At 42.7% G+C, this 25,205-nt stretch overlaps 1 protein-coding gene across 3 annotated transcripts in view; it reads right to left on the bottom strand.

Moving 5' to 3' along the window:
* Positions 1 to 10,316: 10,316 nt before the first annotated feature.
* The window catches only part of ryr2b (ryanodine receptor 2b (cardiac)), a 50,134-nt gene continuing 35,245 nt past the window's right edge, over positions 10,317 to 25,205 (bottom strand). Inside the window, exons 71-103 of one of the 3 annotated variants that reach the window (XM_042065674.1) lie at positions 25,123 to 25,182; positions 24,625 to 24,711; positions 24,389 to 24,501; positions 24,115 to 24,211; positions 23,579 to 23,706; positions 23,294 to 23,342; positions 23,059 to 23,106; positions 22,811 to 22,910; positions 22,500 to 22,579; positions 22,141 to 22,217; positions 21,964 to 22,037; positions 21,626 to 21,706; positions 21,356 to 21,444; positions 20,886 to 21,014; positions 20,652 to 20,756; positions 20,468 to 20,549; positions 19,963 to 20,380; positions 18,640 to 19,534; positions 17,726 to 17,787; positions 17,333 to 17,477; positions 17,064 to 17,150; positions 16,648 to 16,884; positions 16,401 to 16,531; positions 16,184 to 16,226; positions 15,889 to 16,025; positions 15,646 to 15,706; positions 15,248 to 15,394; positions 14,983 to 15,117; positions 14,391 to 14,547; positions 13,846 to 13,910; positions 13,531 to 13,631; positions 13,319 to 13,370; positions 10,317 to 10,671 (exon numbers count right to left, since the gene is read on the bottom strand). In XM_042065674.1, coding sequence (XP_041921608.1) covers positions 10,576 to 10,671; positions 13,319 to 13,370; positions 13,531 to 13,631; positions 13,846 to 13,910; positions 14,391 to 14,547; positions 14,983 to 15,117; positions 15,248 to 15,394; positions 15,646 to 15,706; positions 15,889 to 16,025; positions 16,184 to 16,226; positions 16,401 to 16,531; positions 16,648 to 16,884; positions 17,064 to 17,150; positions 17,333 to 17,477; positions 17,726 to 17,787; positions 18,640 to 19,534; positions 19,963 to 20,380; positions 20,468 to 20,549; positions 20,652 to 20,756; positions 20,886 to 21,014; positions 21,356 to 21,444; positions 21,626 to 21,706; positions 21,964 to 22,037; positions 22,141 to 22,217; positions 22,500 to 22,579; positions 22,811 to 22,910; positions 23,059 to 23,106; positions 23,294 to 23,342; positions 23,579 to 23,706; positions 24,115 to 24,211; positions 24,389 to 24,501; positions 24,625 to 24,711; positions 25,123 to 25,182 — 4,368 coding nt within the window. In that variant the 3' untranslated portion in view covers positions 10,317 to 10,575. Of the gene's footprint in view, positions 10,672 to 13,318; positions 13,484 to 13,530; positions 13,632 to 13,845; positions 13,911 to 14,390; positions 14,548 to 14,982; positions 15,118 to 15,247; positions 15,395 to 15,645; positions 15,707 to 15,888; positions 16,026 to 16,183; positions 16,227 to 16,400; positions 16,532 to 16,647; positions 16,885 to 17,063; positions 17,151 to 17,332; positions 17,478 to 17,725; positions 17,788 to 18,639; positions 19,535 to 19,962; positions 20,381 to 20,467; positions 20,550 to 20,651; positions 20,757 to 20,885; positions 21,015 to 21,355; positions 21,445 to 21,625; positions 21,707 to 21,963; positions 22,038 to 22,140; positions 22,218 to 22,499; positions 22,580 to 22,810; positions 22,911 to 23,058; positions 23,107 to 23,293; positions 23,343 to 23,578; positions 23,707 to 24,114; positions 24,212 to 24,388; positions 24,502 to 24,624; positions 24,712 to 25,122; positions 25,183 to 25,205 lie in introns of all 3 variants that reach the window. The other 2 variants (XM_042065673.1, XM_042065671.1) reach the window with 2 other exon arrangements.

The raw sequence follows: 25,205 nt of genomic DNA on the forward strand, positions 1-25,205 counted from the left end.
AAAAGTTCAATTTTGCTCTCGCTTGACCAAAATACATTCTCTCAGTATTTCATAGGATTGTCCAAATGTTGTGTAGCAAACTTTCAACGAGCTATGACATGTTTTTCTTCAGCAATACAGTCATGCGGGATGAGCGTGCATAGAGGCCATGGCGGTGGAGTACATTACAGTACCTATGATTTTCTCTGTAACAATTGTACCAAGTCTTTCTGGAGCTTGTACCAATTGTACCAAGTCTTTCTGGAGCCAAAGCTACACCAGCATGTTGATTTTCCAACAAGAGGAGATAACATCCTGGACCTGGTCTACACTACACACAAAGGAGCATACAAAGCCACCCCCCTCCCCCACATTGGACTTTCAGACCATATCACTGTTATGCTAATGCCCGCATACAGACAAAGGGTAAAAGCGAACAAACCGGTTCGTAAGCAGGTAAAAGTGTGGCCTGAGGGAGCCTCCGATGCTCTCCAAGACTGCTTTGACACAACAGACTGGGAAATGTTTAAGCAGGCAGCCACTTACAACAACCGGACAGACATAGAGGAGTATACAGACACTGTAACCTCTTACATCACCAAGTGCATCGATGATGTGACCCACACAAAAGACATCATCACTCGGGCTAACTGGAAGCCATGGCTGACAGGGGATGTCCTCAGGCTGCTGAGGGCCAGAGACAAAGCCTACAGAGCTGGGGATGAAGCTGGCATGAGAACAGCGAGATCCAACCTGTCCCGTGGCATCAAGGAAGCAAAAAAGGAATACACTCACAAGATAACCACCCACTTCAAAGACAGCAGGAACGCACAAAGCCTATGGCAGGGCATTCAGGCCCTCACGGACTACAAGCCCGCGCCACAGAGCTGTGAGAGCAACATCCCGCTGCTCAACAACCTGAACCGCTTCTTTGCTCGCTTTGAAGCACAAAACAGCACCTGCCCACAGAAGACCCATCCCCCTCTACATGAGCAGCCCCTGTGCCTCTCTGCCGACAGCGTGAAGAGGACACTTGCTGCTATCAACACCCGTAAGGCAACAGGTCCAGACAACATCCCAGGTCGTGCGCTGAAGGACTGCGCAGGGGAGCTTAAGGATGTCTTCACAGACATCTTTAACACTTCCCTGAAGCAAGCCATCGTCCCATCATGTTTCAAAGCTGCCATCATACCTGTGCCGAAGAAAACTGCTCCATCCTGCTTCAATGACTACCGCCCTGTGGCACTGACACCCATCATCATGAAGTGCTTTGAGCGGCTTGTCATGTCACATATCAAATCCATTCTCCCCCCCACCCTGGACCCCTTCCAGTTTGCATACCGAGCCAAGCGGTCTACAGAGGATGCAATCTGCTCTGCCCTCCACCCAGCCCTCACCCACCTGGAAAAAAGAGACTCATATGTGAGATTGCTGTTTATAGACTTCAGTTCTGCATTCATCACCATAATACCACAACAACTCATCTGCAAACTTGACAAACTGGGACTCAGTACCTACCTCTGCAACTGGCTACTGGACTTCCTCTGTCAGAGGCCCCAAGTAGTACGTGTTGGCAACAATACCTCAAGCAGCATCACACTGAGCACAGGGGCCCCCCAAGGCTGCGTGCTCAGTCCGCTGCTCTTCACCCTGCTGACGCATGACTGCACTGCAACCTACAGCAACAATCACATAGTGAAATTTGCTGACGACACAACTCTGGTGTGTCTCATCACCAAGGGCGACGAGACTCAATACAGGTTGGAGGTCGACCATCTGACCACGTGGTGCAGGGACAACAACCTCCTGCTGAACGTCAGCAAGACCAAAGAGATTGTTGTTGACTTCCGGAGAGGTCACACCCAACACCTGCCACTGACCATCGACGGTGCTGTGGTGGAGAGAGCGAGCAGCACCAAATTCCTGGGGGTGCACATCAGTGAAGACCTCTCTTGGACCACCAACACTGCATCACTGGCGAAGAGAGCTCAGCGCCGCCTGTACTTCCTGCGCCCTGTGCTTCCACCCACCTCACCCGCAAGGCGACCAAAATTGTGAGTGATGCAAGTCACCCCGCTCACAATCTGTTTGATCTACTACCCTCTGGGAAGAGGTACAGAAGCCTGCGCTCCCGCACTACCAGACTCACCAACAGCTTCATACACCAAGCTGTAAGGATGCTGAACTCTCTCCCTCCTCTCCCCCCTCCACCCTCAGCTACATAACATCCTGGACATTGGACCCACAATGGCCGCCTGCACTACTCCACTTGCACACTTGCACACTTTACAACTTGTTGTTGTTGTCCTGAAAACACAACACTTCTGCTGCTCTTACATAACTTGCACCACTATGCCACTTTCTTTCTTACTTAGGTCAAACAGAACTACCCAGGCCTTTTATTGGCCTGACTTTGCACTAGTATTTTATTGACTGTCTATGCACAATTTCAACCAAATTTTGCTGCTCTTATTTTTTTCATTATTATATGTGCCCTCTTATTTACTTATTTACTTACTTTTTTGTTTACTTGAATGTTATGTTTGTCTGTGGACTTAAATTGGTAAAATATGTCTTGTCTTCACCGTGGGATAGTGAGAAACGTAATTTCGATCTCTTTGTATGTCTGGAACATGTGAAGAAATTGACAATAAAGCTGACTTTGACTTTTTTTTTACTTTGAGCTTTCTCTGAGTGGTCCTTGGCTCTTGGGCTACTCTTCTGACTATCCTTCTGACTTCCTGGTCAGAACTCTTGCAAGGAGATCCTGTGCATGGCCAGTTGATGATGCAGTAATGTTCCTTCCACTTGCACATAATGGCTCCAATACTGCTCACTGGATGCTTCTGAAGTTTTGATGTGCATCTGTAACCAGTTCCAGAGCTCTTTGCTTTTACCCATCATGAAATGTTTCTTGTGTGACACCTTGGTAACAAAAAACCTTTTTATAGCCCACCAGTATGTACTAACCCAGATTATATCAATTTACACAGATAGGAGAGATTATTTCTCCAACTACTTATAGATTCCAGTTTGTTCTTGGCCATTCCTTGCCTTTGTGTACTGCTTTTTCTTAGCGTGTTCAATACTTTTTCCCTGTGCCATTCCACTTTTTTACTCATAACTCTACTTTTAGACATTAATGTTTGGATTTTTATATACAGTATGTGTGGATTACCTAAATTAACACTAATGTCCGGTGAAAATTTCATGCGAATAGTCTCACTGGAAGTATACTTACTGAAAAAAAATATTGACGTGTTCAATACTTATTTTCCCCACTGTATTTTCCATGAAATAGTCCAAATTTTCATTTTCAACATTTGATATATTGTCTATGTCCTTTTTGATGATAAATACAATATTTATCACATTCTGTCCCAACTTTTTCTGTTTTGAGGTTGTATATTGAAATGCTGAATAGCACCAAAAACATTGTTGCTGCAATATTTAAATCAACTCATATGTAATAGAGGTTCACTGTCAGAAAATAGGTCATAATTGAAGCTGCTCCAGACTACTTTTGAGAAAGCCAATTTACATATTAATTATTAATCCAAGCAACTGGCTCCCATGTCCATGTACTGTACAGATCAAGTAAGCCGCGGTAGAAAACCTCATGCAGAATTGACAAACACACAAAGACAACTCTCCTTCTCAGAGATATCTCTTTTAACTAATTCAAAATGGCTAAATATGCTGTGGGGTATTAAAAGTGACTTTGTGGCTGTCCACGTTGAACTGCTTATTCACTCCCTCGTTCCCTCTCAAGCAGGTTTAACAGTGTAAGGATGGGCGCTGTTCTGCCAGCATCTGGGCATCTTAATCTAAATGTTAATGTGAGGCGCCATTTTCACAGTGGCACACAGATGGTGAGGACTGTTTCCAAAGGCACTTTACAAGTTGGTCTGGCACAGCCCGATGGCACACTAACATTTGCTCTCTCTCTCTCTCTCTCTCAATGTCTTTGAGTGAGCAGACCCAGCTATTTTATGATGTAGTTACAGTATAAAATTCTCTGAAAGTCTGAAACATTAATTTATACATCGGTATAACAGCAATGTACTGACACAGAGACTATGACCTAATAACATGTCAAACCTACCAGGCAGAGAGGAGCTAATATATATATATATATATATATATCCCAGTTAATTCAACGGTTCAATTTGGATCAAGGACCACCTCATCTTCAAGGACCGCAACATCTTCCACAATGTGTTTGATTGATGAAAAGGATTACTGACCACTTCAATTAGGGCTATTTGGATAAAATGTAGGTTTGTTGAAGTTGGTGTGTCAAGGATAGAGAGTATAATCTGGTGTATATTCGTGAGGAACAGTGTTTACTTTGGATTGTTCAGTGACTTGTTGGCTCAGGATCAGACAGAGGTCCTGTAAGTTGAGACTCATTACCTGCGACTACCCCAAAAAACATCCTTTTAAAATACAGTTTAACATAGAGTTTTGTGAGCCAATCATAACACTTCCTTTATGGGTTTTTATGTCTCTTGTGTAATAAAGGGGTTATATTCAGTGGTTTGTACAAAATTATGCAAACAATATCTAAAAAGGATTTTCTTTTCACGACTATGATGAAGACATCTACAAAGATATACAAGATAGACCTGTACATTCTGTTGCCAGTCAAGGTAAAATGCATGGATTCTGTTGAAGCTGAATCACTTGGCAGCAGCTGCTCCAGAAGTGTCTGTTTATGAACTTACACTGCGTGACAGGGGAATATCTAACCAAAGTCCTGGTAATTGAATAAGTGACACATCATATTTGCAAGGGTAAAAAAAACATGTGCATATGGACACATCTCCAAAGAACAGATGGATCCTTGTTTTAATTTGGTCAATGACCATAGGGGGCTGAGCATGTTTGTCACCTATTGAAGATTATAATCTTGTATAGACTGGAGTCATCTTGTCCTCTTTATAACTTATCAAGCAACTTCTCAAGATTTGTGAAGAAGCTTCAGAGGATCAAACTCAAGGCTCAAAGATCAGATACATCCAAAGACGCACTGTGGCTGTTCGCAAGGCAACTCCCCTTCTGTTTCACCACTATCTCTAATTATCATGTGTCTTCCAAGTGCTTTGTTGTTGTTTCATTCTTGTGAAATAAACAGGCGTTGGGTCATTTCACAGTATATTACAGTATATTTTGATAAACATTATAATTCAATTCCATTTTGATGATTGCTTTTAGGAAACCCCACAGACATTGATACGTATAGAACTAATTCACACCACCCACACACAGCTAACTGCCCATGACAGCTCAGCTGTTAGTCTACTGGGTCCTTCTCTCTGTTGTTGAGGATTCCAAACATTCAGTGCTCTTTTTTTCTTCTCAAACAAAAGTTCTTTCCATTGAAGAGCATTCACTTTTTTTGGTAGAGAGAGACAGTGACCTCACCTGCCCCCCTTTTGGTCCATCCCAGCCCACACCTCTGTCAGATGTTTGTTTGCCCTCTCAGGGTGCTTTCAAGAACTCTCTTTTTCTCTTTCTCTCTCTCTCTAGTTGTTGATTGGACTCAAGTATTGTCAGTGGATGTCAGTGTAATGTCCTCTACTAAAATACCTCACTGGTTTGGCGTCGACAAAAGATGAAATAATGATTCTAAATGAATTAGCAATGAGCAAAAGTAATTGTCCACACAAAAGAATATGGTCTCTTCAATATTTCATGGACAGGATGCTAACATGTTTGTGTTTTTTCATGGACTAAATGAAATTATACTAAATTCGTTATTTTAATACAGAACACTTTCTAAGGAAATTTGTATGTTACACTCAGTGGCCCATAAAAAGTGTATCTCTATTCCTATATTATAGAAGTGAATGATGTTCTGCTGCTCTTTCCAGTCACTGACACTTGGCTGAACAACTTATTTTGTGCTGCACTGACAAGCAAACCTATAATGGGTAGCTACTGTCAAGTGGATGAGTAGATCGTGGATAGACTTTCAGTAGAAGGTTTTTTTAGTTTGAGTTTTGTATGACATACCTTTGGGTTTAATGTCATCCCCATTCTATTCATATGATGCCATTAAACCCCCCCACACCAACAACTTCAATCCTTTTGGGAGGAACTTTAAAAATGTCTGTGGAAAGTTTTTGCCCATTCATTCAGAAGAGTATTTGTGAGGTCAGAGGTCACCACTGATGTTGGACAAGAAGGCCTGGCACACAGTGTCTGTTCTAGCTCATCGCTAAGGTGTTTGATGATGTAGAGAACCCTGTTCTTTGCAAGCCAGTGAATGAGTTCTTCCATCATTCTCATGGGTGTGGGAGACTCCCACTGGTTTGAGGGGTGGTGATGCGCACTCTATTCCACCGAGAAGCTTTCTCTGCAGCCCGACACGTGGCTCCCTTTCTCCGGTGGAGAGGAGCGGTTCCCGAGGCAACCTAAGCCGAGTCACTAAGGAGGGAGATGTCCACTGACAGCTCACACTTTCCCTGTAAGCTGTGTTGACCCCACTGTCAATGCCTCTTTGTGCTAGGCTACTTTACATTCCAACTCAATATTCCATTCAGGCAGCATGCTGAAGCAGCCTTTTGACATGCCTTTGTAAATCTGGAGAGGTGCTCGAAGAAAAAAAAACTAAAGTGGAAAATATTTAATAGATGACACTGAAGGAGTATGTGACAACCCATCTGCAACCAGAGAGGCTATTTTTCTGCCTAGCTTTCACACTAATACTGACACACTGGCACTGACACTCACAAACACAGAGGGGTGCACACAGAAGCACATCTGTCTGTTCATAATTCACAGTGCTCAGTTCTTTTCAGATGACCCTGAGCTTGTTGTAGAGAAGGATAAAACAGTAGGTACTTCTGCATTTCACTATCAATGCAGTACAAGTCCCTGTATCACCCAGGGCCAGCATCAGTCTATGAAAAATACAGCATCGGATTGCTCTCCATAGGCTACTGCAGTTGTGTACGGTGGGGGAAATACAGTCTATGCATAATTCTTATGTCAGTCAGGGATGCGGTGTGTTCCATGAACTCCAAGCCTGGGCCGGGCTGACCTGAGGGCCATGTTCACTGAGACACATGCATGTGGATTGATGTAGCCATATTTAGTAGGAAGCAGCATGAATACGCGTAGCAGGTGGCAATGAGTACTCCATGTGCAGATATGCCCAATTATGGCAACATAGGAGATCTCACTGGTGCAGACATGAATGATTAATGAATCCCATAAGACCAATGCAAGCTTACAAAAGGTAGTGAAATATGAGATTTCCTTCATGTAAGAATGAAGTAAATATGTGCATATGTAAATGATGAATGCACTCAAGAATGAAGAAAAATATGTGTATGTTGAGAGTTTTTTCTCCAAACATAAAAAGTAATTGCATTGCTTTCCTACCTATACAGTTTAAAGTTGTCAAGACTAGCAAAAGAAAAAAATATAGATAATAAAATATTAACTGCAAATATAGTTGCACACGTATATGCAAGTAGATGATTGTGTCATATGGTCCAGGTCCAGTTCAGGCCTTCATCCATATGTTTCCTCAAGCTGGGTCCACACATATGGTCACACATACATTAGCCTGATCCTGATGAATAATGCAGTCCTTTGGGCAAAGTGAAATGCTAAATCAATACCTGAAAGATTTCCCATTTAATTCTTTGTGCCTGATGACTGATTTAATTAATGACATTTCCTTTCATGATAGCAGTGGTTCCTGTAATACGAGTCCTTGGAATTGATGAAGAATACATTATAGATTTGGAATATAATGCATTCCTATGGTATGGAGGCTGTCACTGAGAAACATATGCCGTCATCCACAACTCTGCCAGCCACCTCATTTTCTAAATAGAGCTTAGAGCATGATTGCCACCATAAGGTGTTTTGACTGAATGTCCCCATTAGAATATTCAAGTGCTGGGGCAGGAATTGCAGGAATTGAGTTAAAACCGCAAGCTATATTTAGCCACTTTGCATTTGGCTCAAGGTGGATAACAGCAGTAATAGCTTTTCATTAACACCAAGGCATCTGAAGCAAAATCCTACAGTATAAGTTATCTGAGCCAAGGACTTTGAAGTAAGTGTTACCTAAGAGCAGGAAAGACTCATTGGCTCAATGCAAGCCTATACCTGGAAACCGAGGCTACATGAAAGATTACCATTAATGTCCATTCACCACAGAAACCACCATTTTCCTGCACACATACCTGTAGTCTATATTTGTGTTAGTCATATAAGCACCCATAAGTTCAAAGCTGCCCACCCACACGGAGGGCTTGGTCTTAATTAAACATGTGCTTCATGACAGACGATGTGAGTAAAATGAGGATTTTCATTTCTCTTGGAAGAGAACTATTTTTGTATCGTGATTTACTGATGACTTTCAAGAAATGTTCCTTTAGGTTTTCGATATGTTGACATAACATAATCCCTAACTGTTACAGTTTATCCTGTGTGTACTATTCACAGTCACCAGGGAGAAACATTTAGCTGTTAACTGGGGTTTTGATCATTGTGTTTTCAGGACCTCTACACAAAGTACTGCATTGCCAACTCAAGTTTTGCTTTCATCCATTTTTGCGAGCAACTACACCCAAAAAAGGTAACTTTGAAAAGAGACATGTGGGGCAAATATGTTTCCTAAAATTGCTTTTAGTGCCAAATACATTTAAATAACTACTATGCCAAAAAGTTAACTTGTTAGCTGTTTTTCTTTATCATTGCTATGCACGCTGGTGTTTTAAGTAGTTAAACCAAAAATCAGTACTGCTGCCTTTAACACCTTTCAACATGCCATCATGTGTTTTACAAACTAAATCCACTAAAATCATTTGGCACACTATCAATAATAGTGATTCATCCAAACAACAAATTGTTCTGACATACTCATGCCACTGCATTTTTATATCATACATGACACCATGTTCTATTCTAAAGAAGGGTGTTGCTCTGAGTAGGCTACAGTAAATCTACAGTAAATGTGCATCACAGTTATTACTCGGTATTCAGAACAACAGTAGTGCCCAGCTGAGCACCTTGCACTATTGGCCCTTTCCCACTATGGGGTAAAACCCTGGTGTCTGGGGTAAAGCCTCAGACTTTTTATATTTCCATGATTGCCTACCAACTTCAGTGACTTTGCTTATTTTTGTGAAGAAAAATGATCTACAGATATATAAATACTTTGCAAAAGAATTACGGATACAGCTTCTTACAATGATATGACGTTAAAATGTCCTTGTAATTAATTTGACGTATGCTTAGTGTGTCATTGCTTAGCACTGTTTAGAAGTGTCTAGCATTGTTAGCTAATGCACCATGCGCTGGTGTTTAAGACCAGGGAAAAGCCTTGAGCCAGCCCCAGTCCTTAATGGAAAAGGGCCATAAGTGGTCATCAGGACTGTCATGATGACCACTGCTGCCAATCAGCAAACCATATAGGACCACAATGCAGCTGACTATGCAAATTCGGCATGAAAGCCCTTTATATTAGTGGGAGAAATGAAAAGGATAAAAAATAAACTCAACGAAAGAGAGGACTGAAGAATGACACTCAGAGGAGTGCACTGGAGTTATGGAGACAATGGAGGAGAGCGAGAGAGAGAGAGAGAGAGAGAGAGAGAGAGAGAGAGGGAGTGCTGGAGCCCTGTGCCAGAAGATGTAAAGAAAGCATGGGTGGGACAATGGAGAGGAGCTGCAGGAGGTTGTGTATAAATGATGAGCAAAGGGAAAGAGAGCAGGAGGCTGATATAAGCACACGGCCAAAAGCCAGTAACTACAGATGTAAGCAGCAGGCCAAGAAAATAGCACAGCAAATATACCATCTGCAGCCATAACAGACTGCTCATTTAATGGTATGCAGACAGGAGGAAGAGGACATGAGAATATTATTATAACAATCTGGAGCTTAACGATAAAGAGATAAGATAGCTGTTCTGCGGGGACAGAATAAGGGTTAATGCCAGGCCAAAATACACTTACAGCAGAGCACAGACTGAATGAGGGTTAATGCCAGGCCAAAATACACTTACGGCAGAGACGCTGTCTAATGCTCATGTGCACATGGCTTTTTCCCCCCCAAAATGATTGCATGAACTCAACCAGGACATGGTAGCCAACATTGTTTTTTTTTTACCTTTATATACAACAGCTGTTTGGCTTTTCTGTCCCTTTTTCTATCCAAAAGAGTCGATACTGCCATTATGTATGGAAGTAATCAGCAATAATGAAGTGGGAAGACACAACAGTTTGTCTTTTCTTGCAGGAATGTTCTTCCTTTTAACACTTGGGCATGTGACTGTTAATGTCTGAGTAGCTGATGTGACGCCAATAAACAATCACACTGGTAGTGTTACTTTAATAGAATACTGAGTCTCAAATCACACTCTGCATAGACATAGACCTGCATAATGAACAGCAATTAAATAATTAATCAGCACTAATTACCATGTAAGTGAGATTACACATTATGTGCATATGGTCTGATTCTAAATTTGTAACAGTTCTTTTTGTTGGGTAATTCAGTGCAACTGCTCCAAAGAAATGAAGTGCAGCCACTAACCCACAGTGCATTGCCTTAGGGAGCAAACTGGACTCTTAGCTAAGCTGATCCTCATATTGTTTACGGAAACAATCTCCCACTGGGAAGAATTCCCAGCAACGCTCCTGGTACATCTTCCATACATAAGATTCCTGTGACACAAAACAGACAAGAGACTTAACTACAGCAGTTCTTCACATAATCCATAATAATGATGAAATATAGCACTGTCTTACATTCAAGACAAGATTCACTTAGAAACACTGTAACACACAAGCCTTACCCAATATAGTACCGGTATGTTCTGCTGTTGTGTGTGCTACAGTATGTTGTTGTGTACTGTATGTTACAGTATGCTGTTGTGTGTGGTATAGTATGCTGCTGTGTGTGGTATAGTATGTTGTTGTGTGTGGTATAGTATGCTGTTGTGTGCTGTTGTGTGTGGTATAGTATGTTGTTGTGTGTGGTATAGTATGCTGTTGTGTGTGGTATAGTATGTTGTTGTGTGTGGTATAGTATGCTGTTGTGTATGGTATAGTATGCTGTTGTGCAGGGTGCGATTTGTGTAAAAACCAGAGGGGGGGATGATTTTGAATAAGTTTGTAACCCCCCCCCCCCCCCCCCCAATTTTATTATTTTTTTAAAAATGAACGAACGATTCATAGCCTAGTAATGTCATGGCTAATAATAGCCTATATTCATTTTGCCACCTTTGTAACATTTACCTTTATCTTAGTTTTAGTTTACCGTGATGTATGACTTTAAACAGCGAGTGTGCTTGGTATGATGATCAGCTCCTCTAATGCAGGGTAGGACTACGTTTTGACAAGCATACAAATTCACCTTGTTCTTACCGCATCTGAAATGACTCCTCTACTTTTGCTGCCTCCATCCTTTCTGTATTTGTTATGTAAAAAAATGTTGTATATGATGGCACTGAAGTCTTGAGTTAGTGAATTGGCTAACAGTGTTAGTTGGTAACCAAATAGCACACATTGCACTACACGCTGCGTACTGTAGTACGTGCATTCTCTCTCCTGCTGATTTGCGTTCAGTAGCCAAGTGCGTAATATTGCAAAAGTTGAAAAAATAAAAGTGTTTATTTGTAGCCTGCAGAAAATAAATAGCCTACTATCATACTGTCAGTTGATTGGCTACAGTGCAGTGAAGTTTGGAGAGTAAAGTTATAGGGCAAGCTTCTATTTCTTGCAGCTGTTAAAACACCTGTTAAAACTAGATAGTTTAAATACCCACCAACATTCGTTTTTGCAGTACAGATTATTTCTGAAAGTTATTTGTCTACTAGGCCTAGCCTACTGGCTGATTTATCAAACGAGTGCTTTCTCATTCGTCCTCCGCAAACTAGGTGTTTCGGTAGAGAGCCATTGAATAAGCGATGCCAAGCAATTTCTGTAACACTTTTTGTGACATTCAGCTAATATCTCCTCATTTAATGTAAGTTCCTTCGGACAATAGGCCTATGTTCTATACGTGGAGTTGTCCTCCATCTCAGTTGCATCAGTTTTCTCATTTTGAAGGTTCTAAAATATGACGATATGCTTCACTGAATCCTTCTCGTTTTCTTTCATTTGTCCAGCTAACTTTTCCATTGAAACTAGCCATTTATGATGGATTACACAGTCGACATTCTGAAATGTCCTGCACGATCAAGGCCAAATTAAGTTATCACGCAGCCACTGTGTCAGCAGCATGAGTGCTGACGGTGACGGTGCGTTTCTGATGTCAGATTATTATGTAGGCTAGCCTACTAGACTGTTCTCACGTTGCAGCGCTTTACTTATATGAAGTAGCATTAATCAATATGAGGGGCAGAGGGGGATAAATGTTGTCCCCCCCGGCGATGAAAATAATTAAGCAGAGGGGAGGATATCAAGACCAGAGGGTGGGAAATCCCACCCATCCCCCCTACAAATCGCACCCTGCTGTTGTGTGTGGTATAGTATGCTGTTGTGTGTGGTATAGTATGCTGTTGTGTATGCTGCTGTATGCTGTTGTGCGTGTTCTGCTGTTGTGTGTGTTCTGCTGTTGTGTATGCTACAGTAGGCTATGCTGTTGTGTGTGGTATAGTATGTTATTGTGTATGCTATGCTGTTGTGTGTGCTACAGTATGCTGTGTGTGGTATAGTATGCTGTTGTGTGTGTGTGGTATAGTATGCTGCTGTGTATGTGTTGTGTGTGCTACAGTATGCTGCTGTGTGCTGTTGTGTGTGGTATAGTATGATGTTGTGTGCTGTTGTGTGTGGTATAGTATGCTGCTGTGTGTGGTATAGTATGCTGTTGTGGGTGGTATAGTATGTTGTTGTGTGTGGTATAGTATGCTGCTGTGTGTGGTATAGTATGCTGTTGTGTATGGTATATGCTGCTGTGTGTGGTATAGTATGCTGTTGTGTGTGGTATAGTATGCTGTTGTGTATGTGATGTGTGTGCTACAGTATGCTGCTGTGTGCTGTTGTGTGTGGTATAGTATGCTGTTGTGTGCTGTTGTGTGTGGTATAGTATGCTGTTGTGTATGGTATAGTATGTTGTTGTGTGTGGTATAGTGTGCTGCTGTGTGTGGTATAGTATGCTGTTGTGTATGGTATAGTATGCTGCTGTGTGTGGTATAGTATGCTGTTGTGTGTGGTATAGTATGCTGTTGTGTATGTGATGTGTGTGCTACAGTATGCTGCTCTGTGCTGTTGTGTGTGGTATAGTATGCTGTTGTGTGCTGTTGTGTGTGGTATAGTATGCTGTTGTGTATGGTATAGTATGCTGCTGTGTGTGGGAAAGCTGCGGTACCTGGCCAGTGTGCTCTGTTTCGTCCTTGTTGATGAGGTACATCACGAAGAACCTGTAAGCAGAGACAGATTGTGCATTCAGACATCCAGCGAGCAAACTGAAGCATGCCGCCCGACCCTGAGCATATGGGTCCAGGAGTCCCTCAGCCCTCGGTCTGACTGACCTCTGCAGATACAGCATGGGGTACAGGTCAACAGTGCAGCAGTACTCACAGGTAGTTGGCCAGGTTGTGCTCCTGCAGCGTGTGCGTCTCAAACCCATGGGGAACCGTGTCAAAGTATTCATTACCGATGCCACATATAAAGCACTTAGTCTACAACAAAGGAGGACCATGAAGACAAATATATATATATATATTAATGGCTTTGAATCACATTATCAAACTTAATAAATAATAAATAAACCATAATAAATTTTTCACTTCTCACTACTTGACACTGAAGTTACTCTGGGAACACGGGTGTATTTGGAGAGCCTTGTTAGTGGTGAGGTATTGTGTGTGTGTGTGTGCTGTGCGTTAGTCTCACCTCCATGTCCTCTTTGACCTGCTCCTGCTGATCTCGCAGCTCTCCGAAGGCATCAATGATGAGACCTAGAGGAGAAGAATGGAACACAGAGACACACGTGTGAATTTATGCATGAAAGGTTATGCTCCACAACTGCCAAACAAGCTGCCAGACACCAATATCAGATAAAACATTTAGAGCACCCCAAAGACTGCTTGTACAACTTGTACAGTATACAAATATCTAAATAAGTATTCATATTGGGATGATATGTTTGGAGGGCCATGCTATTAGAAAAGACCAGTTTTGCCAATTACCACAACATTACTCATTAAGAGCTGACTAACATCAAGTGATTTGTGAGGGTCACTAAGAGCTCAGAATCCTTTGATACCACATTGCATGCTGGCCGAGTTTCACTGTCACTAACACAGTGGTGAAGATAAAAGAGGACAGTCAAATCTAATCACTCTATATGAAAATGACCCATCCTCAAGCACCCTGCGAGCGGCAAAGAGCAGCTCTCCAATTCAAAGGTTCATTAATGGAAGAAATGTGAAATGTACCTTGTATGATCGCCAGCAGAATAACTATAACAAAAAAGAAGAAGGTGATGTCGAAAATGATGCGGTAGAACTCGAATTCGTCCCCCGCAGGATCCTCGATCTCATCCCCGATGCCCCCTCCAGCTCTCACCCCCACGTACATGTGGTACATATAACACTGCCAAGGATAACAGCACACTTTTATCACAGAATGGTTCAGGATTTATGCAACAGGCACATGAAATATTTTACTCTGCAGAGGCTGAATCTAGTAATTCACCCTAGCACTGGCTCGTTTGGAGAGGAGATGAACTGATTAGCTTTCTGTCTGGCTGCCGCAGCAGTGATTAGACAGACGACATCATCAGACAGGCACAGCCCGGTGACTGACAGGTAAACGCCGAGCGGCAAACGGAGATCAATAAAGCACAGCAGCACAGCCACTAAAGCGGCAGATGATTACCTATCTAAAAGCCTTGCACTGTTAATAACACGTAAAACAACCGCACTCCAACACACATGCACACACGCACACTCACGCACACACAAACACACACACACACACACTATACTGTGAGTGACACACACACAGAGAGAAACAATTGATACCCACTGTCAGCATATCGTCACATTTCATATCCTGGCCTTCACCGTCTTCACTTTTATTGTAGAACTTCCGGAAGAAGTTGAAGGCGACCACAGTGTAGAGATAGACCACGACAGCCAGCAGCCCCACTGTTAACACCAGCTGTTGTGCACCAATTCATTTCATACATTTGTGTTCATCATCATCAACACCACACCACTATGCTGATACCTACAGTATGTTGTGTATGTAACGTACCAGACCGTAAACCCGACCGTAAACCCGACCGTACCTGTTTGCCATTGTGTGTGACAGAAGTGAGGATGGTCCTCAGAGTTTTAAAGCCCATAGCAATGTCCAGCAGATGAGCAGCAAAGAAGAAGTTGTTATAGTGGCCAAGGACAGACATGCACATGTACCAAGCCAGGTAAAGGAAAGACTAACGGACAGACACAAAAACAAAAATAAGAGAAATATTACCAGAGGGCTTAGGAATGATCATGTTCATATGTAGCTTTTTATTTCTGCTACTATAGTATTTATACTACTATATCCATTTATGACATGCCCTTTTTCAGACATAATACTCACAGGAGTGAAAATATATAATTCTTTTAGTTATTTCTACTATTGCTGAAGTCAGACTCTATATCATACCTCGGTCCTAGGAGACTTTACATGTACACTTACATTATCAGTGAACACCACACCCAGTTTCCATATCTGGTACTTCATGTCGATGGAGCTCAACCTAAAAGGTTGAAAAAGCCTGGTCAGTCCCGTTATCATCTCTTCTCACAGCAATAACACGCCTCAGGGTTTTCAGGTTGACCCTCACTGCCATCTTCTGGCAGTGGCTCCATGCCTGACTCCCTGCTGCGCTGCTAGAGAGAGGTTAGAGGCTGAGGTGACCGGCAGCTTCGGCTAACTCACAGGGCTGCGAGCTCTCTCTCTCTCCTGGGCCTCCTCCTCTCCATGCCCTGGGCACTGAAGTCCAGAGCGGCTCGATCCAGACCCAGCAGGTCGCTGATCCGCGCCAAGCCGTAAAAATCCCCATATTTATCCATCACCTGGCAAGACACAGACACACACACACACACACACACACACACACACACACACACACACACACACCCTCAGTGCCCTTCAGACCTATTTCATAGCACTTACTATAAAAGGTCCGCTGGGACTTTTTAGATTTAAATCATAATGCTGCAAAACGGCATACCTTCCTCTTCACAAACTTATCCCAATAATTACTCGGAAATGACCTGAAAGGAACACAAAACACATGCAATCAGTGAAACATACTTCATAAACATATTCACAGTATACATACATATAATGAAAGAATGAGTTCATACATTTGTAAAAAATTAACCACTTAAATATATCTCACAATTCTGATAAAACCATGGCTTATCAGTAATTATGTGTGTGCTTACGGCGTATTGATGACCAGTCTGTCCCACTGTCCTCTGATGTCATCTTCGGAGGGCTGCTCTGTCACGTACAGGCCATCAAATTCAAGCTTGCGGGCTACTTCCTTCTCCCGCTTAAAAATCACCAAGGGAACCTGACAACCCATAAACATGATCACAAGAAAAACAAGCGCCGTTAAATATGTCAGTAGCAAAGACACAATGGAGCTGTATTTCAAAGCTTACGTGATGAGCCTGTCTACTCTCTCACCTTCAGACAGTAGTAGCCGATGATAGAGCAGAAGGATATGAGGGTGTGAATGATGGCCAGGAAGCGCAGGCAGGGCTCCATGTAGCCGCTGCTCTCCTCCAGGACAAAGGAGGCCGTGTCTGAGTCTGAGTCTGGGTCCGCCGCTGGCACCGGCCCCTCCAGGCTCACATCATCTGGCCTGTCAGACCAGGCAGAGCCCTCCAGGTCCTCTTCATCTGCAGTCACAGACGACGACACCTGAGCTCACCAGCAGGGGTGACAGCACATGGTCATGGGTTTAACATGGGAGAATCAGCAGGAAGGAAAAATAGAACTGAAATCAATATCAACATGCCCTGTCCACCTGGTTCTTATGAATGTGTTTCAACAACAGGATAGAAAAGAATGTTAATTAATTTCAAGAAAAATGTTGTTACCTTATAGAACAGAAGGATGAAATTGATGGCAAATGCGACAAACAGGGCAAGCAATCGCATGTTGTAAAAATTCCTGGCAAAGCAATTCTGTGGAATGACACACACATTATTATCATTATGAAATTAAATTAAAGTAAATTAAATTAAATTTATCACATTAAAATGAATTAAATTATAAAATAATATTGGATGCATAACCTCTACGGGCAGACAGAAAAAAACAGTGTTTTTTTTTGTCAAAATATTTGTTATGTATCCATTAATCTCACAAGCATTCTTCTCTGATAGGAGTTCAAGGATTTCCAGAGAGCTGACTCCTGGACATCTTCTTCCTCCTGCTTTGAGCGGCGCTGTTGCCTGGCCCTCTGGCGCTGCCTGCGCTCCTGCCTCTTGTCCTTCTCATCCTCCTCTCCACTGAAAACAAGTTTCATAATCATCACCCTCATCTGTGAGGCAAGCCGAATGACCAACGTGTATGAACTACTGCTTAATAATTAAACTTGCCTTGCCATTCCACAAAGTAATAAAAATATAATGTGTGCAATGTAATAAGTTGCCTGTGACAAGATAGTCGGTAGATAATGAGATGCTTTAAATATTTATACTGCAATCTGTCAGCACCTTTAGAAAATAATAAATAAACAAACTATAGACCAACTCACTCTGCTTTTTCAGTAATGCTCTCTTCCTTTTCTTCGCAGACGTGTGTCTTGAATGCAAACACCTAAGACAACACCATGGTGAGAGTTGGGTATTATTTTTAAAAGGACATATTTTCCCTAATCAATGTCTTCAATAAGTACTTAGTTAAAAGCGCTGTTTTATTTTTCCTCATTATATAATTTGACAGCAACCACCTCCACTGACAACGTACCACAGAGCTTCAAACACAATATGTTCCTGATGAGACAGAGAGGTACAGCTTTGCTTCACTGTGTCTGCTGCCAAATGTTTGCCAGACGGCACATGCCGAGGCAATTTTGACCAACTGTGGAGCTGGGCACCTCGCGGCGCAGCTCAGCCTCAAACGCCCAGCGCGGACCTGCCTGCACTGTAAATTACAGCTCCTACTGCACACCCACAACTGATCAGAGGCGATGTGTGAGTCTGATAGCATCTTCATTGGAGCTTTGGAGCAATCATTGGCAATTGCATAAATGCTTTACAACTGTGCCCTGAATACAAGCTCCCTACGCACCAGCATCCAGGTTATTATAAATGTATCAGATCAGTGACTGGTGAGAACTGAACTTACAACCTTGACTGTGTAAACATCTGTTGTTCCATCCATGTTAAATCTTATCTGTGCTTCCAAAGTGTTTTGAGTGTAGAGTGAACAGCATGCAGGTTTTATTGGCTCCTGCCCGCCTAAATCGGGCTGACGGGAATGTTGAGAAATGAACATTCTAAAGAATATCTGGGTTCACTGAATTCAACATAGAATTTTAGAACCTTCAATTGTTGCGGAACTTAGAATGTTCAAAAACCTACACCTTTAAGGGTTAAAACTGCAGTTCCCAAATTCATTAAACCAGCTGGTGCATAATCACAATATCCAGACAACACGCCCCAATACCTTTTGTTTCCCCCTGATTTCAGCAGCGTCAGTAGGCTCGCCCGAGGCCGAGAGAAAATGGTCTAGGCTGGCACTGAAATCATTAGACATAAGTCTGATCTTGGTCCCCTCCTTTCTCAGACTCAGTCCGAAGATGTCTGTAAGGACCTGCGGGTCTTTGGACAGATCCAGCTCCAGCACACTCAGGTCCTCCTGGGAGGAGAGGGGCTCCAGGCACTGCCGGACTCCATCCCCCAAACCCACACGCAACCCTGTGACCTCATCGAGGTTGGGGTCATGGACGTCAATCACCAGGTCAGCGAGTGTCATGTTCTCAACCATCTCAATAATGCCACCGTTGATGAAGGTCAGGTAGAGTATGTGCAATATGAAGGAGATCACACAAAACACCATATGAGCCAATCCCATGAGAATGTTCCATAAAAATGAGAAAATGGTACTGATGAGACCCTTCAAGGTGACCTTCCTCAGATGCTTTCGGAGGCTCCTCACAGAGAGCAGTGATGCCAGCATCATCAGGAAGTGCACAGGAGCCAGGAGAACGTACATTGCTGAAGCCAGAGAAAAGAAACTGGTTTCTCTGGGCCTTCCTCTCTCTGCCTCCTCCTCTTCCTCCTCGTCCTTCTCAGCTGTGTCCTCGCCAGCGTCCGTGCCGGAGATCTGTGCGGCCAGCTGCATTTCAAAGATGGTGTCCTCACAGAAGTTCACAAAGAGCTCCATCTTCTCCTTCTCTCCACCCTCATTGACGACGTCAAAGATGAACTGGCGCTTGGACTCCTTCACCTGGGGTTTCTCCCACTGAGTCCGACTCGACTCGCTAATCTCAAAGTAAACACGCTCAATGCGCTTAGCACTCCCCAGGATCTCTATACGCCCAAGGTGGGGCTGGAAGTACCTGTGGAATTAACATTAAAATCAGAACAGTGTGTAATAACTTTGTTTACTTTACTAAACTTTAGATTTGTTACATTTTTTTGAACAATAGTTATTTCAGATGCAATCGCTAAAGTCCCTTTCAGTACAGTAACTTCCTGTGTATTTGCCGCATTGTGTATCAGCCGCAGTGTTTTTTGCTTAAAAAAACAAAACCATATTAATACCATATTAACTGCCCTCGTGTTGGAAAGTTGGGAAATTACGTTCTATGATTCTATGATCTCTCATCACAAAATCACTGCTTGTCTCCTCCTGTGTGAATGAGGCTTGACAAAGACAAGGGCCTGCTCAAAAAGACTCTCTATTCTCTGATGGTTACCAGGATTCTCTTAAGTAAATCCCGTTGCTCAAGCAATGAGAGCAAAAGCGTGAAGGTTCTTGAGATACCTGAGAACGCTCTCTGCCAGCTCCAGGAAGGTGTGCAGGCGGGCATCGCCAGGCATGTGCTCGGACAGGTTGGTGAGGAGCACGGCCATGTTAAAGCCGATGTCTTTGGCCGGCTCGTGGAAGCGCTTCACAAATGCCTGGTAGTCCAGCAGCTCGCTCTCGTCCGTCTCCATGCAGGAGAGCAGGAACTCGGTCTCAGAGGGGGAGTAGTGCTGGCAGCCCTCCATGGCCCTCTGGATGTCCTTCTTGGAGATGAGCCCCCTTCGGTCAGGGTCATACTCTTTAAAAGCATCAGACGAGGTGAAAACTTTGAGTTTAAGGAACATGTCAAAGAAGCGAAGGATCAGCTCCACGTTGCTAGAGGATTCCACCAACATGTCCACCATCTGTTTCCCGATCGTGCCATTTACAACATTTCCTATTAGGGTGGGAAAATGAGTTCACATTCAAAGGGTGCACAGGTTTTCTTGAGAAACATACAATTTTTTTTTTCCAAAATGATCACCTTCCAGCATGGACAGAAGCATCACAACCATGTCTTTCTGTAAATCCATCAAGTCTTTCAGCAAATCAATCTGACTAGAATCCTGTCAACCGATGCAAACTATGTTAGCCACAGAAAACAGGATAAACATTAAGCAGTACAATTAGCAGATTTTTGGATGTGTGTAGTTTCAGGTAAAGTTAACCTGAGAGAGCTTCATTTGCATATGAGCAAACACATGCAGGAACCCAACAACCGCATCCCATAATCGGCTGTGAGCCAAACTCTGCTGATTCCCTGTGCAAGGACCCTGAGGGACAAACAACTTTAATTTTTCAGCAATAATATGCAAAACTGCTAAGTGTAAAACTGTATTACAACAAAATAGGAATGGATTTCACAGAATATGACATACAGTATGTGAGACAAAACCACAGACCTGAATATATTCTGTGAGGGTGTTGAAGACTTGCTTGGCAACACTAACGGCCTTAGAGAAATGCCGCTGTCCATGTTCATCCATCTTATCTTTGCCAGAATAATACCAGTAGAAATCACTGATGGACTCCTAAGTATGTGATATTAAAATGAAATGACAGTCAAAATACTTTATTTATTTAACAGATTGCTAAGGTTAGTGAGTGTAAAAACTAGATGCACCACATATCAGTACATGGTATGACCACCGCGTGGTGTGGCCCCTGTGGACCAAAGCCTTCTATTTGCCTGTGTTCCGGGAGTCATTGTACACAAATTGCTTTAAAAAAAAAACAAACAAAAAAAAACACACTTTGACAAAGCCAATATGACCGTGCTGTTCCAGCAGCCGGTGGTAATATTTATTATTATACCCTTTTAATAGTAGATCTAGATGTAAGATGACACTACTTTTAATTAGTTCAATCTTACCTGTACCCTGAGGAGGTAGTCAACAGTGGATATAATGATGTTCACGGTTGTGTTGTTGCCAGTTTGAGTCCGGAGGTAATTCTGAAAATCTGAATTATTGCAAATGAAGTAAAAGCTGTGAATGTGCAAAAGGTGTTTAATTGTGCTCAACTGCATGTATTGGGTCTGTCTTTCGAGAGCTGGCCTGCTTTCGAGTCTGCAGAAACACAGTCTGCTCCCTGCCAATTCTTTGCAGGAAAACACTAAACCAATCCGTTTTTATGTGTGTACCTGAGTTGTGTCCCTCACACAAGAGTTGTAGGAAGCGGAAAAGGTCACAGGTCAGTTCCTCATCTGCCATTACCTTGTCCCCTTGGAGAGTGATGGACAGAGAGGACAAAAAGACAGAGTAAAATAAATTGACACTGACAGAGAAAGAGAGAGAGGGAGGGAGAGAGAGAGAGAAAGAGGGAGAGAGGAGGAAAAGGGGAGAGAGAGAGACACAGAGAGAAAGTGAGAGAGAGAGGAAAATACCAATTTCAAAAGCCGCCCCCCAGTCAATTCTTACAATTGCAGGGTATTTGTTCTATTCTAAAGAGCATTTTTTCATTACTGATAGGATTGAGCACCTGAGCTCGCCTCCATAACCAGACCCAGTCCCTCGGCTTTGTTCTGCCGCTCAAAGGCGTTGAGATCCAGTACACTGCGAAAGAAGCAATCAAACAGCATGTGATAGCGCACAGCCACACCAAACGAAACAAGACAACAAATCAACTGTGAGCGCTTTGAGCTGGTGACAGCCAGACCTGCACGACTGCATGAGGCCTGCCAGGCTCTGAAAGAAGCCCACGTCTCGCTTGTGGCGCAGGTATTCCAGCATTTTCTGTCAAAACACCAAAATGTCGGCAGATAAATACATGTTCAGAAACCTTTCAAGTCAAATATACAGGACAGTGATAATGTCTTTTCAGAGACTGTGATGTGCGATTATCAATGACTAGCATGCTAACTAGTAAATGAAAGGAATGATTCTAACAACAAAACCATCAGGCTAATTATGTCAAAGTTTGGATTTATGTGCAGTCTAGACTTCTCAAGCATCCTTACCTTTGCAGCACAATATTAAAAGGCTTTTGAGGACAGTAGGAATTATATATGACCATACCTGTTGCACACCTGTATTTCCTCCATTAAGAATAGCTATTCCCAGCTTTAGAGTAGCCTCCACCATAGAGCCCTTCTCACCTTAAGACCAGAGTGATAAATTAACCACAGAGGGCAGTTTTAGAGAAACGCTCTCGAAACCGTGTTGATAAATTATTGAGTGGTCAAACTGAAATATAAATACGAGGACTTGTTCCATTCCATGACTCAACCTCAAGAGAGAAAAAAGGCCAGTGACTTTTTTACCAAAAATTGTGTAAAATAAAAAAAATTGTGTAAAATTGCCCCCCCACCCCCCGTTGCCATAGTTACCTCTGCTAGCACTGATAGTCTGAAGCACCATCTCGGAAGCTCCACGCTCGTGTAGTCTGGCCTGCTCGTACAGCAGCTTCTGCTTCTCCATCTCCTTCTCCTAAACAAGAAACGGGAGACAGCAGGCCCATTAGTCGGCCTCTTCAGTTGAGCTTCTGACATGTCTGTGCCCAAGTGACCCACAGCCAGCCAAGTAAACAGGGCAGCGTGGACAAGTAAGAATCTGGGAATGCACTCAAGACCCAAACCTCAAATGACTTGACTTCATCTTCATCCTCCTCTTCCCCATGGCAACTCTGAAAAAATGGCAAAACAAATATGAAGTGCATGGACCTCTTCATACTGTATATATGTCATCCACTTCTTGTAAAGAAGCACGAAACTCCAAGGTAGATGTGTATTGTCAGTTTTTTTTGGTTCCTTCCATTACTTGAGCTTAACTTGAGAAACTAGCTTCCAGAAAAAAATGCTGGTTGGTCTCACCTCAGCCATGATCTCTGCAAAGGACATATACAACGTGTCTTCTTGGAGTCTGCAAAGGATTTAGAGAGCAGATCATCATAAACAGCAAGCAATAAGGAGAAAAACATTGCATGCACCTGAACATCTGAAACACTGCACACTTGAACACTTCTCACTTATTTGCCAATATTAAATAGCTCTATCATCTTGTAGTGCCAACAGAAGATGGCATGTAAATGGAATGGAATTCTTTGTCAAAGAAAGAAAGAACAGACACAGATATAAACATCCAAAAGCCTGACATACCTCCTCTCTGTCACAGCACTTTGGCTGAAGAGTGTGATGAGTTGATGGAGAGGATCCGAGTGAGACGCACCCCCTTCTCCCTCATCGCCCACTTCCTCAGGATCCTCCCGTTCTTGCTCACCCACTTTCTGTCGTATAATAGCAACTTTTGGCATTATCATTTTTGAAAATATAAATCTATTTTCATTAGTCTTGCAGAAAACTTCAGAGAAAATACTGAGACACTTATGACCAGCAAAACATATGGAAGCACTTTCCCCAACATCTGAAAACAATGAATTACTCATTTCACCATCCAGGTTCCCACCAAAAAAAACATCAATAAAAATGGCCTAATTGTCTAAACAAAGTCACAAAGCACTTATTGGCATATCTGAACATACAGACAGAGGGGCTATGTTTACATTGCTAAATACACATCCTGAATTGTTTAAACATGAATACGTTGGATTAGACTTCATAACATCACAGTAGAATGAAGTTTTGACTAATGCTTTTGTTGGATTATGTAATAAGAACACAATAAGCATGCTTACAGTCAAATCCTCTATTAGCTTATCTTCAAAAGAATGGCCCTCTGCCTCAATCCATGCTTTACCATAACCCAGGAGGAAGAGATTGACTGCTCTGTGCCTGCAGCATTAAAGGAGAAAGTGAGAGCAGGTGTGAGACATGAAACAGAAAGAAAGTACGAAAGAATGGAAGACAGAAAGGCAGGAAAAAGGAGACAAAGGGAGAAAATGCTGATTTGTGCATATTGTTGGTCAGCTACTAAATGTTATTTTCCAGCATGTGAAAAAGAAAATGCACCTGGGTAAGTTGTATAGAGGTGCCATTCTGAAGCAAGCCACCACAGCTCTCTTCCTCTGCTTGGAGAGCAGTTTGTGCCACACAGCCTTCTTTTTCCTGTGTGGCCTTTCAACCTGAGGGAATTAGAGATGCAAAACAGCACCATGGTTCATTTGAGGACCACATTCATGCTCTCTAACACAATAGCACAGTCATTTCTGAAATGATAAAAACAATTGTAGTGTAAATGAACTCACCTGGTCCAGGTGAAATAAGACACGAGCTATGCCAAAAACTCGCCCTACACTGAGCTCCTCAAGATTCCAAGCTCCTCTGAATAAATCCTGACAAACAAAACAACAAACAAACAATGTGAGAAACTAAATATGAGCCAGAAATCAAGTTAGTGGATGAAAGACAAAGGACATAGTTCTGTATGCGTTACCTTATGCGTTACCTTGGGCAGCCATGGCCTACTGGTTAGCGCTTCGGATTTGTAACCGGAGGGTTGCCGGTTCGAAACCCCAACCATTAGGCATGGCTGAAGTGCCCTTGAGCAAGGCACCTAAACCCTCACTGCTCCCCGAGCGCTGCTGTTGTTGCAGGCAGCTTACTGCGCCGGGATTAGTGTGTGCTTCACCTCACTGTGTGTACACTGTGTGCTGAGTGTGTTTCACTAATTCACGGATTGGGATAAATGCAGAGACCAAATTTCCCTCACGGGATCAAAAGAGTATATATACTTATATGTATACCTTATTGTGCTTCTGAAGGCCTTTGCGGATGATCTCTCTGACCTCCTCCTCTGTGTCCTTCTACAGAGAGACGTGTCAGAAAG

Source organism: Alosa sapidissima, chromosome 16 (genome assembly GCF_018492685.1).
Source record: "Alosa sapidissima isolate fAloSap1 chromosome 16, fAloSap1.pri, whole genome shotgun sequence".
NCBI lineage: Eukaryota > Metazoa > Chordata > Actinopteri > Clupeiformes > Clupeidae > Alosa > Alosa sapidissima.